This window comes from Leptonychotes weddellii, chromosome 1, assembly GCF_054177405.1.
Source record: "Leptonychotes weddellii isolate Sample4059 chromosome 1, ASM5417740v2, whole genome shotgun sequence".
In the NCBI taxonomy this organism is placed as follows: Eukaryota; Metazoa; Chordata; class Mammalia; order Carnivora; family Phocidae; genus Leptonychotes; species Leptonychotes weddellii.
In genome coordinates, this window is record NC_138369.1 from 185,307,884 (window position 1) to 185,326,582 (window position 18,699).

The 18,699-nt window shown below is 40.4% G+C and overlaps 1 protein-coding gene across 1 annotated transcript in view; it reads left to right on the plus strand.

Moving 5' to 3' along the window:
* The first annotated feature begins 2,461 nt into the window (after positions 1 to 2,461).
* The window catches only part of MORC3 (MORC family CW-type zinc finger 3), a 41,287-nt gene continuing 25,049 nt past the window's right edge, over positions 2,462 to 18,699 (plus strand). The window contains exons 1-6 of the mRNA XM_081799833.1: positions 2,462 to 2,583; positions 12,777 to 12,849; positions 14,766 to 14,898; positions 15,994 to 16,208; positions 16,787 to 16,934; positions 18,384 to 18,531. Coding sequence (XP_081655959.1) covers positions 2,545 to 2,583; positions 12,777 to 12,849; positions 14,766 to 14,898; positions 15,994 to 16,208; positions 16,787 to 16,934; positions 18,384 to 18,531 — 756 coding nt within the window. The 5' untranslated portion in view covers positions 2,462 to 2,544. The remainder of the gene's footprint in view (positions 2,584 to 12,776; positions 12,850 to 14,765; positions 14,899 to 15,993; positions 16,209 to 16,786; positions 16,935 to 18,383; positions 18,532 to 18,699) is intronic.

Sequence of the window (18,699 nt, forward strand, 5' to 3'; positions counted from 1 at the left end):
GAAAATATTGTAAGTTGAGGGGTGCCTGGGTGGCTCAGTAGGTTAAGCATCTGCCTTTGGCTCGGGTCATGATCCCAGGGTCCTGGGATCGAACCCAGCATAGGGATCCCTGCTCAGAGGGAAACCTGCTTCTTCCTCTCCCACTCCCCCTGCTTGTGTTCCCTCTCTCGCTGTCTCTTTCTCTGTCAAATAAATAAAATATTTTAAAAAAAGGAAAATATTGGGCACCTGGGTGGCTCAGTTGGTTAAGCGACTGCCTTCGGCTCAGGTCATGATCCTGGAGTCCCGGGATCGAGTCCCGCATCGGGCTCCCTGCTCGGCGGGGAGTCTGCTTCTCCCTCTGACCATCCCCCCTCTCATGCTCTCTCTATCTCATTCTCTCTCTCAAATAAATACATAAAATCTTTAAAAAAAAAAAAAAGGAAAATATTGTAAGTTGAAAATGCGTTTAATACACCTAAACACACTGACCGTCATAGCTTAGCTTAGCCTCACTTTAAATGTGCTCAGAACACGTTAGCCCACAGTTGGACAAAATCATCTAATGCAAAGCCTATTTTATAACAAAGTGTTGGATATTTAATGTAATTTATTAAATACTGTCTGAAAGTGAAAAACAGATTGTTTGGGTGCAATGGTTGTAAGTGTATATGGGTTGTTTATTTTCCCGATAGCATAGCTGATTGGGAACTACAGCTTGCTGCTACCTGGCATCACGAGAGAGGATCATACTGGATATCGCTAGCCCAGTGTTAATTTTAAAAATAAAATAAAAACTGCCAGTTATTTTACTAGTAAAAATGGACTTACTCAAGAATAAAAGAGGATTGTAATCCGGGACAAACAAGTTGCGGCAAAACCCATAGTCGAGTCCAGGGAATAAAGGGGAGGTACCCTTTTTTAAGGAGAAAAGGAGTAGGTTGGGAAGGCTGTTATAAACTAAAAAGTCCACTGGAGTAGATTGGGAGTTCAAAGTATAGCGGCTTCTTGGCTGAGCTGTTTCAGGGGTGTAGGAGATAAGGTAAGTGTTTTTTCTTTCCCCCAGGGATAGTAAAGTAGTACAAGGAGCAAGGTCAAGCCCAGGTAATGTCAAGTCGGTCTCTTCTTCTTGGGTCTGCCACTGATAAGGATGGGTAGGGCAGGAGAGGTCACCCTGTGGAACCTCCAACTCCACTTTAGTGAGGTTTCTGGCTATTAATTTTCACACCAGCAAAAGAGCAAAATTCAAAATTCCAAGTAAAGTTTTTTTTTTTAAGAGTTTATTTATTTATTTATTTGAGAGAGAGCAGAGCAAGAGAGAGAGGTATCTCGAGTGGGGGGAGAAAGGTGGGGTAAGGGCAGAGGGAGAGGGAGAAGCAGGCTCCCTGGTGAGCAAGGAGCCCAGTGCCAGGCTCCATCCCAGGACCCTGGGATCATGAACTGAGCTGAAGGCAGACGCTTAACCGACTGAGTTACCCAGGCGCCCCCCCAAGTACAGTTTCTACTGAATGCATATCATTTCCACACCATGGTAAAGTTGACAAATCCTAAGTGGAACTGTGGCAAGTGGGAAGACCATCTGTATTGGAAATAATATTTAGTATATAGTAAGCCTGGATTAATGTATACCAAATTGTTTATATGTTCTGGTGAAGAGATTGGGGGTAAATTTCATGTTTTATATTTCCATATTATCTGAATTTTTACAAAGAAAATGTATTACAGTAAAAAACGCAATAGGTGGGGAGTGGTTGGGAGAAATGGGTTAACCGGGTTTTGGTGGATCTTTTTTTTTTTTAGTTAAAAAAAATTAAAAACAAGTGTTGGAGACCTGACATGTGCTTAAACTTCCCAAAAATCAGGACAAAGAGATAAAAGGAAAAACAAAAAGCAAAAAACCTAAATGGATATTTAAAAAACCCTTTCCATCCTCTCTTTACCTGCAGTATGGAACAGCCCTAGACTTACTCATTTCTATATCTTACTCACTTAGCCCAACACCCGGCGCAAAGTCGACACTAAGCGTGCATGAGCGGAAGGACTCAATAAATGTGCACGCAAGAAAGGACTCTTCACCAGGCCGAAGGATGATAACGTCCAGAGCAAATCCAAAATGCACGAAGTCTACATTTCGTTAACAAGGTTTCAAATCACATTGACACAGGTGGGCATGGGCGGCTTGTTTTAGTGCAATTCACGCCCAATCAGGCGCCTCGAGTTCACCTCTCCGGGCCCCAGCGCACGTGGGGACAGACTTCAAACTCTCCACCCTCAAGTTTCCAGATCCAGTAAACGCAGCGAGCGACCCTTTCGCGCCCGCCAGTCTCACGCATGCACCCTTTCCCTGCAGGGCCCAACGCTTCGAGCCCAGTTCTCCCAGTTCATCCCGGGAATTTACTTCCCCCATACTCTTAATACAACTGTGTCTGGGGCGGAAGTGGGCGGGCGGGGCAGCCGTGCGCCCCGCCCCGGAAGTGGGCGGGCCCAGCGGGCCCCACAGTCGTCTCGGCCACCTCCCAGTCGGGTTGCGGCCGAGGCCGGTCCTGGCTTTGTAGCTCGCTCAAGATGGCGGCGCAGCCACCCAGCGGGATCCGCCTCAGCGCGGTGAGCAGCCGCGAGGGGTGGAGCGGGCCGTGTCCCAGGAGGGCGGGCAGGCGGGCAAGCGAAGGGGGGCCGGCAGTGGGCGGTGGCGACTCGTCGGCGCGGTGCGGCGGCTCGGGCCGCGGTGGGGCCAGGGGAGGGGGCGGCCATCTCGCTCCCGTCGGCGGAGCGACTCGGCGGCGGGCAGGGCCGGGCGGCACGGGCCGGGCTGCGTTCCGTTTCCTCCGCGCTGGGTTTCTGTTTTGCCCCCGCGGCTTTGGGGCGGGCCGGGGCCGCGGCCCCTCCTCCCGGCTCTCTCCTGGCTGCTTCGCCCCTGTCGGTCGAGGGCGAGGCCTCGGTGGCGGGACCGCCCGCCCTTCGGACCGCAGGGCCCCTGACCCTTCCCGGCCTGCGGGCCCGCGGGGCGCCCCGGAGGGGGAGGTAGCGGGAGCGGCAGTCCGCGGCCAGAAATGCCAGGCGGCCTTGACCTCTAGGCGGTGGGACGGGGTGAAGCGAGCCGGGACGGGTCTTCCTGATTCGTTCACATTCCTGCCGCTTCCCTCCAGTTAAGCCCTCGGGCCCAGATCACCAAGTCACTGGGTTCTCCCGTTTCCTCTAGTCTCTCCGTCGTTTCTGTTTTGGGGCGTTCTTGGAAATCCTCCAGCATTTCTTGTATCTAGGAGTCTTAAGTCGTAGGGAGTGGTCACACACAAGAATTGAAATTTCATCTCCTGAAATGTGGGCGTGGCTTTCCTACCTGATAATCCTTAAAAAGTTGGAGTTATGCAGAAGTGTACGTCCTCTTTTGAGGTTGGGGACTCTTGCCAGAGAATGGCTACCACAGTCTTGTTAAATTTAACAATCGAGTGGTAATACCATTGCTTTAAAAATGGTGCATTGCCCTGTGACTTTCATTTAATCATTCTTACCCATACCTGATATTGTTGGGACTTTAACAATTTTCCTGTATGGTGAATGTGAAATGTATCTGGGTTTATTTTGCATTTCCTTAAGTTATTTAACTTTTTTAGAAAACACCTATTTGTATCCTTTGCCCATTTTTCTATTTTCTCTTAGATCTTTATTGATCTATATATAAGCATTCTTTACCTATACTGAATAAAGGTCCTTTGGTTATGTAACTGGCCTATTCAATGAGATAGTATTTAGTAGTTTGAATATAGAGAACAACTTTATTCTTTTACCACTGGGTTTAGATATTGTTTGCTAATGGTTCTCTTCCACGCTTAGGTGAATCTGGGCAGATGTAAGGCTTTCCAATTAGCCTCAGGTATTGTGAAGTCTGGCCTCATCTAATTTAAAATATCTTATTCAATTTAATGCCCAGCCCTCCCCCCTCCTCAGATTGGGCCACATTCTGTACCAAAATCCTGTAGTGGGGAAAAGGAGTGAACTGGTTTCATCCTGTTTCTGCCCTTTGATTCTCTTCGTTTCCTGCCCCCCCCTACCCCCCTTGTTGCTGTCTCAGGTTCTTCAAGATTGAGGTGATAAAGGGAGCAAAGATAAGTGTCAAAACAGTGTTAAGAGACCGGTATTGTTGTTAGCTGGCTTTCTGGGTGAAGCAGCTGTCCATGTGCTAAATATTTCTTTTGTGGGTAATATGGGCTGTTTGGAACCTCATTGACGGTAATCTCCCATCTGCAGCTTCTGGACTGTATCTCCACCCATCTTTTTGCTTTAGGACAGGAATTGGCAGACTACAGTTCATGGGCCAAATACAGCTTGCCACCAGTTTTTGTATGGCCCATAAGCTAAGAATGATTCTTAAACAGTTGGAGAAAATCAAAAGAATATTTTGCAACATATGAAAATTATGTGACATGGTAGACATTACAGTTTCCATAAAGTTTCGTTTGAATACAGCCATGCTCGCTGTTTGGGTGTAGCTATCAAATGCTTTCATTAGGAGTCTAGGAATTAATGAGTTTATGCATTTGTCCGAAGTCATAAACCTAAGACACAAGGGGTGAACCATAATGATGTATGCACAATTTTAATTTAGGAGGGCAAGAGATCCAAGAACGGAATTCAGAGTGACAAAAACATTTACATTTTTGCTTTCTGCTTTCGTGTTTCTAAGTAAAGTGGTGGTACCATTTTGTTGTTTTCCAGTAGTCCTGCTGTGGATTTAACTGACACGTGCACACTCTTCACCTCGTCCCATCCTTCCAATGCACTTACCTCTTTTTTGTTGAATTACTGTATGATTTATCACTCTTACCATTATTCACAAATGAACCAACCAGAATTATGATTGCATTTTCTTTGTTGTACAGCTTTTTGTTTTTCTGAAGTTAATAATTGTATTTTGTTTGCTTAGATTTGCTCTTTTGTCCAAACTTTAACTGGAAAATCTTTTCCAGATGTGCTCAAGCACACCCAATATTTTGTCAGTTTTGTTGGCTCACTTGTGTTTTGGGGACTTCCCTTTATCATCTTTCTGGAAATTTCCTTCCCCTTTTGTTGTGTCTCCATCCCACATATTACCTCTTTTGGAGTTTACTCCCTTGGCAGGCGCAATAGATTAATGACTGAGAGCATGGGCTCTGGAGCCCACCTGCCTAGGTTCAAATCCTGACTGACAACTGGATATGTAACCTTGGCAAATTACTTACTCTCTCTGTGCCTGAGTTTCCAATCTGAAGGATGGGTGGGCACCTCAAAGGGTGGTTTTAGACAGTAAAGGAGCAAATACATATAAAAGGTCTGTGCATGCAGTAAGCACTCAGTAAATATTGTTATTTTTGTTCCTGGTAGTGGTGGAGCCCATCCATCCTTCCAAAAACAGGTATAGCTTCCTGAGAGCAGAGTACATGGGAAGAAAAAAAATTTATGTCATTTCTTAGAAATAGGTTTATGCTACCATTGCTTGCTCTTTACATATCATTTATCTGGAATTATAATTCTAAATTAGGAATGATTTCTCTTAGAAATTTAAAAACATGCTTTTAGAGTCCTGTGTATTGTATTGGGCACTTAGGCTGGAAACTCAAGTTCTTAATAATCTGGCAAGATTTCTCATTTATTTGACATATTTCTTCCATTTTTCTGTTTTCTTTTCTCTCCTGTTTTCCTACTCATTGTTTCTTTTCTGTGAGATTTCCTCCACATATTCTCCTACCTTTCTCCTACTATTTAACTATTATAATTAATAATTATATTGATTATATATAACTGTATATCTTTTTTTTAAAGATTTATTTGAGAGAGAGCATGTGCACACAGCAGGGAGGAGGGGGAGAGGGAGAGTCTGGAGCAGACTCTGAGATCAGGACCTGAGCTGAAACCAAGAGTCAGACACTTAATGGACTGCACCACCCGGGTGCCCCACTGAATGTCTTTTTAAAATCTTCCCTGGAGAGGGGTGCCTGGCTGGCTCAGTCAGTGGAGTGTACGACTATTGATCTCAGGGTCATGAGTTCAAGCCCCACATTGGGTATGGAGCCTACTTAAAAAAATAAAATAAAATGCTATATATATATACATACACAATCATCTCCCCTGGACAGAATATTTGTTATCACTGGACATATTGATCAAAGTATTTTTCAAGTTTTCTTTTGCTCACTGCATCGCCTCTACTTTCTTTTTCTTTTTTTTTTTTTTTTTAAAGATTCTATTTATTTATTCATGAGAGACAGAGAGAGAGAGAGAAGCAGAGGGAGAAGCAGGCTCCCAAGGAGCAGGGAGCCCAATGCGGGACTCGATCCCAGGACTCCGGGATCATGACCTGAACCGAAGGCAGACGCTTAACCATCTGAGCCACCCAGGCGCCCCGTGCATCGCCTCTACTTTCTTTGTTCCTTTTACTTTGTGTTTTTGACTTCTAATCTTACAGTCTCAAATGTCTGGAGATGGTTAACCTGATTACATTTCCAAGTAAGACACACAGCTGACTGGAAGGTATTCATATATGAGTAGAGCTCCTTTGGTGGGCTTCAGTGTTGGGTGATCATATAGGTAGGAATCAGTTATGTTTTGTTGGGGACACCCTATGTCAGTATTTGTAAGAGCCTAAAGAATGGAAGTGTTAGAAAATAAAAGAGGTGTGTTTGAAGTAACGTAAAAATTTGTGATGAGCACCGGATGTTGTAATGAAGTGTTGAATGCTATATTGTTGAATCACAATCACTATAAGTGTTGAAATTAATATTACACAGTATGCTAACTAATTGGAATTTAAATAAAATCTTAAATAACTTAAAAAAATTTTAAGTAATTTTTAAAAAGTGGGAACAACAAAAATAAGATGCTATCCAGAAAGGCCTGACACAACTGTAAAAGAAGCAGATGGAACTTTTAGAAATCATTTGGTTTTCCAGAGAGGAATTCTGCATCTAATCTTTTGCCATGGCATAGATAATTCTGGCTGCTAGCTCTTCTTTTTTTTTTTTTTTTTTTTAAAGATTTTTTATTTATTTATCTGAGAGAGAGAATGGGAGACAGAGAGCATGAGGGGGAGGATCAGAGGGAGAAGCAGACTCCCTGCCGAGCAGGGAGCCCGATGCAGGACTCGATCCCGGGACTCCAGGATCATGACCTGAGCCGAAGGCAGTTGCTTAACCAACTGAGCCACCCAGGCGCCCCTGGCTGCTAGCTCTTCTGAAAGCTCACCTGGGAGAAAGGAGATGGGAGTATCACGTTGTTCAGTTTGCTGACTTGGTATTTATCTCTTTATTATTGTGGTAAAATACACAACATAAAATTTACCATCTTGACCATTTTTAAGTATTTAAGTCAGTAGTGTTAAATACATTCACATTGTTGTAGAGTCTCCAGAACTCTTCTCATCTTGCAGAACTAAAACTCTATATACCTATTAAAAAATAATTCTCCGTTCTTCCTTCCCACAGCCCCTAGCAACCACGATTCTACTTTCTGTGAATTTGACTACTGTAGGTATCTCATATTAAGTGTAATCATCAGTTACTTGTCTTTTTGTGACTGGCTTATTTCACTTAGCATAATGTTCTCAGGGTGGTTCATCCAGTTGTAGCATATGTCAAGGGACCTTTTCTTTTTGAGGCTGAATAATATTCCCTTGTATGAATATAACACATTTTGTTTATCCATTCATTGATGGATATTTATGTGGCTTCCACCTTTTGGCTATTGTGAATAATGCTGCTATGAACAGGGGTGTACAAATAATCTCTTCAAGATCCTACTTTCATTTCTTCTCAGTATGTACCCAGCAGTGGAATTGCTGGATCATATAGCAATTCTATGTTTAATTTTATAGGAGCATGCTAATAAGTATGAGGTGGTATCTCATTGTGGTTTTGATTTGTATATCCCTAATGATTAGTGATGTTGAGCATCTTTTCTTGTGTTAGTGGCCATTTGTATACAATCCTTGGAGAAATATCTAAGTCCTTTGCCCACTGTTTAATTAGGTTTTTAGTCTTTTTGTTGATTTGTGCAGGAGTTCTTTATATGTTCTGGATATTAACCTCTTACCAGATACTTGATTTGCAGATGTTTTTTCCCATTCTATAGATTGCTTTTTCATTCTATCGGTTGTATCCTTTATTTTTTTAAAAAATATTTTATTTATTTACTTATTTGAGAGAGACTGAGCATGAGCAGGGCAAGAGGGGGCAGAAGGAGAGGGAGAAGCAGACTCCGCACTGAGCAGGGAGTCTGACGCTGAGACGTGGCTTGATCCAGGGACCCTGGGATCATGACCTGAGCCAAAGGCAGACGACAAACTGAGCCATCCAGGCATCCCAGTTGTATCCTTTACAGTTGATTTTGTTTTGTTTCCTGTACTTTTGGTATCATATCCAAGAAATCATTGCCAAATCCAGTGTCCTGAAACTTTTCCCCTATGCTTTCTTCTAAGAGTTTTATAGTTTTAATTCTTTATGTTAGATCTTTGATCCATTTTAAGATGTTCTTTTTTTCTCTATATGTTGTGAGGTAAAGGTACAACTTGAGTCTTTTACATAAGGATATCTAGCTTTCCCAGCACTATTTATTGAAAAGGCTGTCTTTTTCCTGCTGAATGGTCTTTACACCCTTGTGGAAAATCATTTGACCATATATGTGAGGGTTTATTTCTGGGCTATTTGCTGAGTTGCTTTTAACCCACCTGTGTTCCTTGTCCCTGAACCTGCCATCATCACTTTCTCCAGAGAACAGACCTCCAGTTTTCTGCCGGCTTGCTTTGAGTAGTTGGCAGGGTGAAAGAAGGAACTGGAGGGGAATCCTGACTGCTTCTTTAAAGACTTTGAAGCTATCTTGTTTTCATACAATCTCTAGTACCTTTCACTTTGGAGGCACGAAAGTCTAATTCCTAAGGCTTTCTGGAGTTCTGCCAAGGTTCCTGGTCTTGTTTTGCTGCTTGTTTCGTTTCCCATCTCTTTTAGGTTTCGGATTCTGCTCTTTATAAAGGCTGTTAAATCAGTTGTCACTATCTGTGCTTTCCAATTTCCAAACTACGGTTTTATCTCCTATTATCCATCACTTCTCTGATTATTTTTGTTCTTCTGGGTTTATTTCTTTTTTTTTCCCCCCTTCATTAGAAAACAGTTTCAGGCAGGAGCACAGGTAAACATATTGTGAATAATGCTGCTGTGAACGGGTGTACATGTGTTCAGGCTTCCAAAAAAGTTTTATATTTAACTGATTTTTATTTTTATTTTTTATTTATTTTTTAAAGATTTTATTTATTTATTTGAGAGAGAGAGAATGAGAGACAGAGCACGAGAGGGAAGAGGGCAGAGGGAGAAGCAGACCCCCCGCTGAGCAGGGAGCCCGATGCGGGACTCGATCCTGGGACTCCAGGATCATGACCTGAGCCGAAGGCAGTCGCTTAACCAACTGAGCCACCCAGGCGCCCTATTTAACTGATTTTTAAAATGTGTGACTACTTGTTGATTCTAAAAGTTCTATTAATTCTTTAAAAAATCTGTGTAGTCTTCAGAGCATCTCATTTGTGTGTGTGTGTTTCCTAATGTTTAGGGGTGGGAAGTGATGTCTAATACTACTGTATCTTGTCTGCTAACATTTTCTCCTGGTGGATTGTTCCTTAAAGGATTGTTCCCTTATTTTAGATTTTGTACTCAAATATTCTCCCAGATAATGAGCTAAGAGAATCCTGTGTGGTCTGGTTGAGGTTGTGTCTCCATAGAGTTTCTGCAGGTTATAGAAATTGAAACACTTAACCAAAGTGAAGGCATGCCCCTTTTTACAGAGCTTCCTGTTACACTTTTTTTTTTTTATTTAAAGCATCTAGACCAAAACAGACAAGCTTCCCATTAGAGAGATTCCTGCTGCCCCCAACTTCTTATTGAGGTGTGGAGAGGGGCAATTACTTCCAAATCTCCTATCCCTGAATCACCGTTAAAACCAAAACCTTAAAAACAAAAACAAAAACAAAAAAACCTTTTATTTCAGTTAAGCATCTCACTCATTGCATCCTTATTTTCAAATCTTATTTTTGTTGTTAATTCCTTCTTTACTTGAAACCCTTAAAGATTTTCCTTTTTAAAATATTTTTAAGGTTATTTATTTATTTATTTGAGCGGTCCAGAGAGAAAGAGTGCGCATGACTGGGGTGACGGCAGAGGGAGAGGGAGAAGCAGACTCCCTGCTGAGCAGGGAGCCTGATGCTGCTCACTCCTGGAACTCTGGGATCATAACCGGAGCTGAAGGCAGATGCTCAACTGACTGAGCCACCCAGGCTCCCCTTCCTTAATTTTTATTTTTATATGAGCTCAGTTGTGCCTTTAAGGAATACTTAAAAAGCACACACAGACACACACACACACAGTGCTTATTATGTTCCAATTGGTCTTCTAAGCATTTATAAATATTAACTCATTTAATAGTCTTAATACCCTGGTAAGCTGATATGATTATCATCCTCATTTTTATAGATGACAGAACTTGAGGCACAGAGGTTAAGCTTTTTGCTCAAGGTCACACACCTAAACATACTCTGCTTCGCGTGCATGTTTGTGTGTCTGTATGTGTGTCTGTGTGTGTATTACTGCTTTGGCCGTTCAAGGGTGTTTTTTTCCCTCCACAGCTAATGACATGTTCTAGAGATGAGAATTCAGAATAGTTGAAGAAGCCACTGTTTACCATTCAGTTATTTCTTATTGATGCCTTCTTTGCTTTGCTCTCCTGGGGCTCTTATGCAAGAACTATGTGTGCCATTGTCAATTTGGAATTGATATACAGGATGAAGACATTAAATGAAAATTGACATTCCCACTACCACATTCTGCCAGTACATCTGAAATTCACAGTACCCCATTTCCAATTCCAGATTTCACACCTAACAGAAATGCATAAAATAGAGCAAAGACAGATATTCTAAGGGTGTCTTCTCCTTTGGTAGCCAGAAGTTTCATACTCCAAAGCCATGCCCCACTGTAAAATTTTAACAGGTGAGGAGTATGCCATTCTATAAATGGTAGTGTGATAATTATGCAAAGGCAGGCGGCTGGGACATAAAGAGCCTCCTGATGGCTGACCCCTGGCACTGTCTCAGGTAGATTAATTGGAGAAAGGCCTCTTGTGCAAGATGAAGATCTGGAAATTGATTTTTATTAAAAAAAACTTTGTAACATATGCTGTAGAAAGGCTGAATTAGGGGCGCCTGGGTGGCTCAGTCGTTAAGCGTCTGCCTTCGGCTCAGGTCATGATCCCAGGGTCCTGGGATCGAGCCCCACATGGGGCTCCCTGCTCAGCAGGAAGCCTGCTTCTCCCTCTCCCACTCCCCCTGCTTGTGTTCCCTCTCTCGCTGTGTCTGTCTCTGTCAAATAAATAAAATCTTAAAAAAAAAAAAAAAAAGGCTGAATTACTTCATAGTCATGAATGTGTGCCATACTCCAGTTTGAAGACTGCTCTTCTACAGAATTTCATTTCTCACATGTGTACTTCAGTCTAATGGTGAATGAATGCCTGGGAATTACCTAAAACCAAGTGTGGACAAAGGAAAAATAGACCTCTTTCTGACACCTTGTGGCAGCAGCTGAGCACTACAAACTCAGTTGGTTTCATTTATAATCTCATCACATTTCCAGAGCTCTTCACATTGAATACTTGAAAGTAACCCCTCTCTTTTTTTCCCTAAATATAAGATAATCTGTTCAAAATGAACACAAAATCCCCATTGCATGGAAACTGTCTGAAATGGAAATTTTTCAGCCTCAGCCTTTGAAGGCCCCTTGTACAATTTTATATGTTTGATATCTATATTACTCAGGAATTTAGAGAGTTCCCTATAGCATGAGGTTGATTGGCATAGTCTTTCATACTGTATTACTGTGAATAAAATCAGACCTAAAGTCCTTGGATTTGAACTTTTATTTGACATTGTGTAAAGGGTTGATTTACTACTCCACTGCCAAGTTTGAACTATAATGAACTGGGAGTAAATAATATAAAAAGTATCAAATACTGATGTTCCAAGAGACCACTAGAAAAGCCTGTTGATTAATAAGTGAAGTTAAGTTTATTAAGCTAATGCACTCAGGAAAAAACACCCCCTTGGCAAAATCTTAGTTGTGTCTCACAGTAATTTTGAGGTAGGCCTTGCAAACTGGGTAACTTTCTGATTGGGTGGTTTATGATATCATGGCTTTGGATTGGTGGACCCAAGGAGGCAAGGGTTTTGAAGCAGGTGTTGATGAGTAAACTATTTAGTTGATTAGCACAGGCTTCCAAGAATCTTATCTTCGAGGTTATAACTTCCAGGTATATCCTGAAGCAAGCAGCTATTATTTTTGCTTGGTCTCAGTGTTGATTATTTTATTTTTATTATTTTTATTATTTTAAAATATTTTATTTATTTATTATTATTATTTTTTAAAGATTTTATTTATTTATTTGACAGAGAGAGAGCATAAGTAGGCAGAGGGAGAGGGAGAAGCAGGCTCTCCGCTGAGCAGGGAGCCGGACGTGGGGCTCGATCCCAGGACCCTGGGATCATGACCTGAGCCGAAGGCAGCCGCTCAACTGACTGAACCACGCAGGCGCCCCTAAAGATTTTATTTTTAAGTAATATCCACACCCAGCGTGGGGCTTGAACTCACGACCCTGAGATCAAGAGTCACAGGCTCTACCGACTGAACCAGCCAGGTGCCCCAGTGTTGTTTAATACGGGGACAGAAAATTATATTGGTTTCTGTTCTCAAAAATATGACTTGAATTAATTTACATGAATCATTGCTTTGTTTCAGCTTTGCCCGAAGTTTTTACATACAAATTCTACTAGTCACACTTGGCCATTCAGTGCAGTTGCTGAACTAATAGGTATGTAAAATTGACATTTCATGTATAATATGTTACTTGCAATTGAAGTTTTAAAAAACTTTTCATTGAAAAATAATATGCAAATGTGCTGTTTAATAAAACATGTATTTTGAATGATACCATCAGTAAAGGTTATCTAGCATAACAACTATTCAAATAGATGTCAAATTAATTGCTGCTCAACCTTCTCTGTACTATAAAAGTATTTTGCTAAATTTATGAAACATGTTGAAAATAGTTTTATTCTGATTATAAAAGAAATTGACATACTGCAAAAATGGAAATTGTGTTTTTTAATAGCTGGAAAGTACATATAACAGTCGATTTGTTTTTCTGATGTTAGCAATAGGGGGATTAATGTTACATTAGATTTGTGATAATACATTTTTGTTTCCTCCAATAGAATGATTAGGTATAGAATTGTATTTTAATAGTGTTTCAGTGAACATGAGAAGAGGCAAGGTTGTGATCAGATTTGCATTATGGGTCATGATTTTTTTCTATCTGGAAAATTCATGCATGTGAAATTTTTTTTTAAGATTTATTTATTTGAGAGAGAGCAGGGGTAGGGGCTGAGGGAGTGGAAGCAGACTCCTCGCTGAGCGTGGAGCCAGAGGTGGGGCTCCATGCCAGGACTTGAGATCTTGACCTGAGCCAAGAGTCAGCCTCTTAACCAACTGAGGCGCTCAGGCGCCCCTGATTTTTTTTTTTTAAGCATGTGTTTGAGAAACAGGTAATAAAGGAAAGTATATTCTTTGGAATTCTTAGAAATACTTTAGATTCTTTGTCAAGAAAGGGTTCTATCTTAGATGTATAAGAGAAAAAAAAAGGAGGCACTTTTGAGCACCCTTCTTTTCTTTGGCATAGTTAGATTTTCCAAAGTCTCCCAGCTAGCGTGTGCTGTTCAGCTGGTTTTTTAAAAACCCGGAAGTGGGTATAACACTGCAGCTATTCAGAACCATTCTTTTTTTACGGCAACCCAGAGGAGCCACCCAACCTGGGATTGATTGTTCATTCATATATAGTGATTGTCTGGCTTTGGGTTAGAGCAGCTGAAAGTCATGGTGCTCTTTGTGCTATACCAAATTTAAGTGAAACACCATTTCTCCCGACGTTGTTGATTAAAAAGATGATTTTAGTTCTAGGCTGCCTTATGGAAGGATAGTTTGAGAAGCATTATTTATGTTTAGTCATAAAGACTTCAAAATATACCTCAGCAAGTATTTTTGGTCAGTTAAGGATATTCAGGTAGAACTTAGATAGTTCACAAGCTGATGTTATTGCTGCTTCTGTTGACATTTTTAAAAAAAAATTTTTTTTTTAAATGTATTCCTTCCTACTTATTTATTCTGAGACAAACAAGGAAGCTAAACAAGAGTGTTAAGTGGGGATCTGTACAGAGATCATAGAAATGTAAAAGCCAGCAGAAACTTTGGTTAGATTGGAAAGGGCCACAATTTGAAGAACCGTGTAGAAGGTAGACCTTCATCTGTGTATCCAGCTTAGCAGAAAACATGACTGCTTCCTTGGTTATTCAGGAACTGCATTGCATTCCCTCGGTGTCAGCTTGTAGTGCGAGATGACACTCAGCTCTCAGTTCCTCTCTTGATAGCCAGGCCGGTTCTTTGGCAGAGGAAGACCTCTCATTCATCTCTTTGGTACAGTCATTCTTATTATTTGTACTTTTTCAGTAGAGTGGGCACCAGTGTGACAAATGGAGGGCTTTGGAAAGAGCTAATTCTGTAATGATCAGTGAATGATGTATAGCAAGGTACAGTTTAGTTTCATGTTTTCAAATTTTAGGAGTTTCTAAACATTTCAATTTTTAAAAAATATGTTGCATGTTAAAGGATTGTACTGAACTAATTGCTCTTTAAAATGAAAAATCAAAATTTCTCAAAACTTCTGTTTCCCAGATAATGCTTACGATCCTGATGTGAATGCTAAACAGATATGGATTGACAAAACAGTGATAAATGACCATATATGCTTGACATTCACTGATAATGGGAATGGTATGACTTCAGATAAGTTACATAAAATGCTAAGGTATGTAAAAGTGTCACATTTCTTTCTTTTTTTGAAGATTTTATTTATTTATTTGAGAGAGAGAGAGAGAGAGAGAGCCCGAGCAAGGTGAAGGACAGAGGGAAGGGGCTCAGCAGCCCGACACAGGGCTCGTTGTGACCTGAGCCAAAGGCAGACGCTTAACCGACTGAGCCACCCAGGCGCCCCAAAAGTGTCACATTTCTTAAAAATATTGCTTTTACCCAGTTCAGGGGTTTCATGTATCCTACTTATTGCCCATACTTTTTGTTTTTTAAATATGATATGCTATACCCACAGCCCACTCCGTTCTCTTAAGTCTTCCCATCATTTCCTACTACTATTTGATTATTAGACAATCCCTGCCATTCTCACCCCCCGCATGTCTGACTTATCCAAAATTCCACCGTTCCTTTAGAGTTATAGTGCAGTGATAGCAGTTATTTATACTCCAGTGTTAATTAGTTTTAACCAGTATTTCCAGTAAAACGCCACTTTTGGTGGGGAGTCATTTTAAAGGGATTCTGAGGATAAGGAAGGAAGCAAGATAAAATAGTCATAAAGCCTTGGGCTCTAGGGTCACAGAATAGCATGTCAGTGTGAAGCCAAATGTGCCTGAAAAGGAAACCAAAGTACCTAGTAGAGATACAGGATAGAGAAAATGTGGCAGCAGAGCCCTTTCTGCTGTCCCTTAAATACTTGTTATTCTGCCAAAAACTCTAGTCGATGCCATTAGTAATCATACTACAGTAGGCTTGCTGAGATCAAGGGAGTTGTTTGCATTTAGAAGAAATATCATGGGGTAAAATCTCAAGGGTCACAGGAGCCCAAATGAGAACTCAGTCATTTTGGCATGATGTGCTAGGCAATGAGCTCCTGTTTTAGTGTGTAATTCATACACCCTACAATGCAGATTTAGTTTTCATTTTAGAGATGGGGAAAAACGTCAAAATAGATTAAAAGTAGTTTGCCTAAGATTATGCAACTAGAGGATGAGGCTAACGTTTATACCCAGGCTTTTTACTTTATAATTTTTGAATTTAAAAAAATGAAGATTATACATATTTATTTAAAAAAAAATTTTTTTTTCCTTTTTAGCTTTGGCTTCAGTGACAAAGTCACCATGAATGGTCATGTCCCAGTTGGATTGTATGGGAATGGCTTTAAGTCAGGTTCTATGCGTTTGGGTAAAGATGCAATCGTGTTTACCAAAAATGGAGAAAGCATGAGTGTGGGCTTCTTATCTCAGACCTACTTGGAAGTCATAAAAGCAGAACATGTTGTTGTCCCAATAGTGGCGTTCAACAAACACCATATCCTTTTGATTTTGAAATAGAAACTATGGAGAAACTGAAGAAATACTCCGAACCCTTCCCTCCTCTTGCCCTTCTCCAGATTTTCGTTTTTTAATCAAAGTTTCCGTGATTGTTCCTACCCATTGCCTCTTACATCTGAGGCTAAGCCTTTGTCTCTTTCTCTCTTCTGTTGGAATTGTGCCATGGAAACCCTTAACGTCAGGTGGTTGCATTCTGTATTCAGCTTCCTGTAGCTCTCCCCTTTATTTCAGTTGTGTTATGCCTAATATGATATGTGGTTTGCCTTGAAATTTCCCCTAAGCCCATGAAAAGCAAGGTATCTTTAGGAGAATGTCTTCTGTGTATAAACACATTCTGTGTATAAACACATTCAGGTATTAGGAACCATTAAATTAGGAATCATAATAAACTTGCTCATACTTCATCTTCCTTGGTGTTCATCTGAAATCAAACTACAGTTTTAAAACTTAGAAATTAATTTAGGAAATAGTTATCTGTTACTGTTACTGTTTGAGTCTCCATATTGGAATTGTGAAAAATATGTTGTTGGTCTAAGTCTTTAACTTAAGATATACGACAGATGATAAATTTATCAGAATCAAAAGCAAGCCTTGCAGCAATTCTGGAACATTCTCTGTTTTCTACGGAACAGAAGTTACTGGCAGAACTTGATGCTATCATGGGTAAGAAGGGGACGAGGATCATCATTTGGAACCTTAGAAGGTAAATGTGGAACTCAGTGAATGGTTTCTCATTTGGAAAGGAAATTGCTTGTGCAGGAATGGTTTTATTACATTTATCCATTGTCACACGGAGTAGAAATATGTTGGAAGGTACTCATTTTTTGGCATAGGTAACGATTTGTCTTTTCCAAGAGTGTTTTATTGAGGCCACTTTGGCTTCAATTTGAGATAATTTCATATTATTAAAACTAAATTTCCTATCCCTGCCATTGAGTAACCATAGAGCTCAGTTCTCACTTTCTGTTATTCTACCCCTCCTCAAATAATAAGCCCTACTTGTGTAAGTTAGGAAGAGAAATCTTTGTCAGTTACTTAAAGCCAAGCATAATTTAACAACTGGTGAGAAAAGTAATGTAGATGAGACCTCTGTATTGCTAAAGATTGTAGTCCTTTATCCTTGTGAGGATAAAATCATTTGCAAATAAGGTTTTTTTAAAACTTAGGATGAATGTATAATGTTGAGATATTTAGACACACAGAATGATAGGAATAAAGCACCAATTGAGTGGTAAGCCTAAAATACTTTACATCTTTTCTGATTTATATTCCCTTTTTTCCTTGTTTTGCTGTCAAGCCCCACCCATTCTCACTCCCCTTTTTTAAATTTACACTTTTTATTTTGAGATACCTGTAGATTTGTGTGCACAAATCTCATGTACTCTTTATCCAGTTTCCCCCAATGGCAGCATCTTACAAAACTGTAGTACAGTAGTGTTGATATCGACATTGATAGAGTCAAGAGACGGATGTTTTCATCAACCGCGATCCCTCATGTTGGCCTTTTATATCCACACCCCCTCCCTCCTTAATCCCTGACAACCTCTAACATGTTCTCCATTTCTGTAACTTCATCATTTTAAGAATGTTATATGAATAGAATCCTATAGTGTGAAAGCTTTTGGGATTGGCTTTTTTCATTATATTTCTCTGGAGATTCATCTGGGTTCCTGTGTGTGTCAGTAGTTTGCTTCCTTGTCCTTGCTGAGTAGTAGCATATGGTTGGACCATCGTGTGTTTAACTATTCACCAGTTAAAGCACATCTGGATTTTTATCATTTTGAGTTATTGCAAATAAAGCTGTGAACATTTGTGTACAGGTTTTTGTGGAAATATAGTCTTTCTTTTTCTAAGATAAATACCCAAGAGTATAATTGCTAGGTCCTATGGTAGTTGCCTGTTCCGTTTTTTAAGAAACTGCCAGAATGTTTTTCAGAGCGGCTCTACCATTTGACTTCCTGCCAGCAGTGTGTGAATGTATACAGTTTTTCTGCATCTTCCTGGATTCTTTTTCTTTTGTTTTTCCCTTGCTTTCGTCTCCCCCCTCGCCCCCCAACCAGGACGGGTAGGTGTTTTGTTTTGTTAAATAAGTATATTTGCTTATCTTGCTGTGAAGTTAAAATTTAGCTCTTTCAAAAAATTGTTTTTATAGCTACAAAAATGCAACAGAGTTTGATTTTGATAAGGATAAATATGACATCAGAATTCCTGAAGATTTAGATGAGACAACAGGGAAGAAAGGGTACAAGAAGCAAGAGAGAATGGACCAAATTGCTCCTGAGAGTGACTATTCCCTGAGGGTATGTATTCAGCTCTCTTTCTGGACATGAGAAAATCATCAAATAATGGAAATTATGTTATCCACTTGTGTTATAAATGCTGTCAGTGATCTCTAAGTAAAAGTATCTCAGACAGGAACCAATTTATCTCACTTTTCATGAGCACACTGTCAGAAAAGGTTTTTTTGT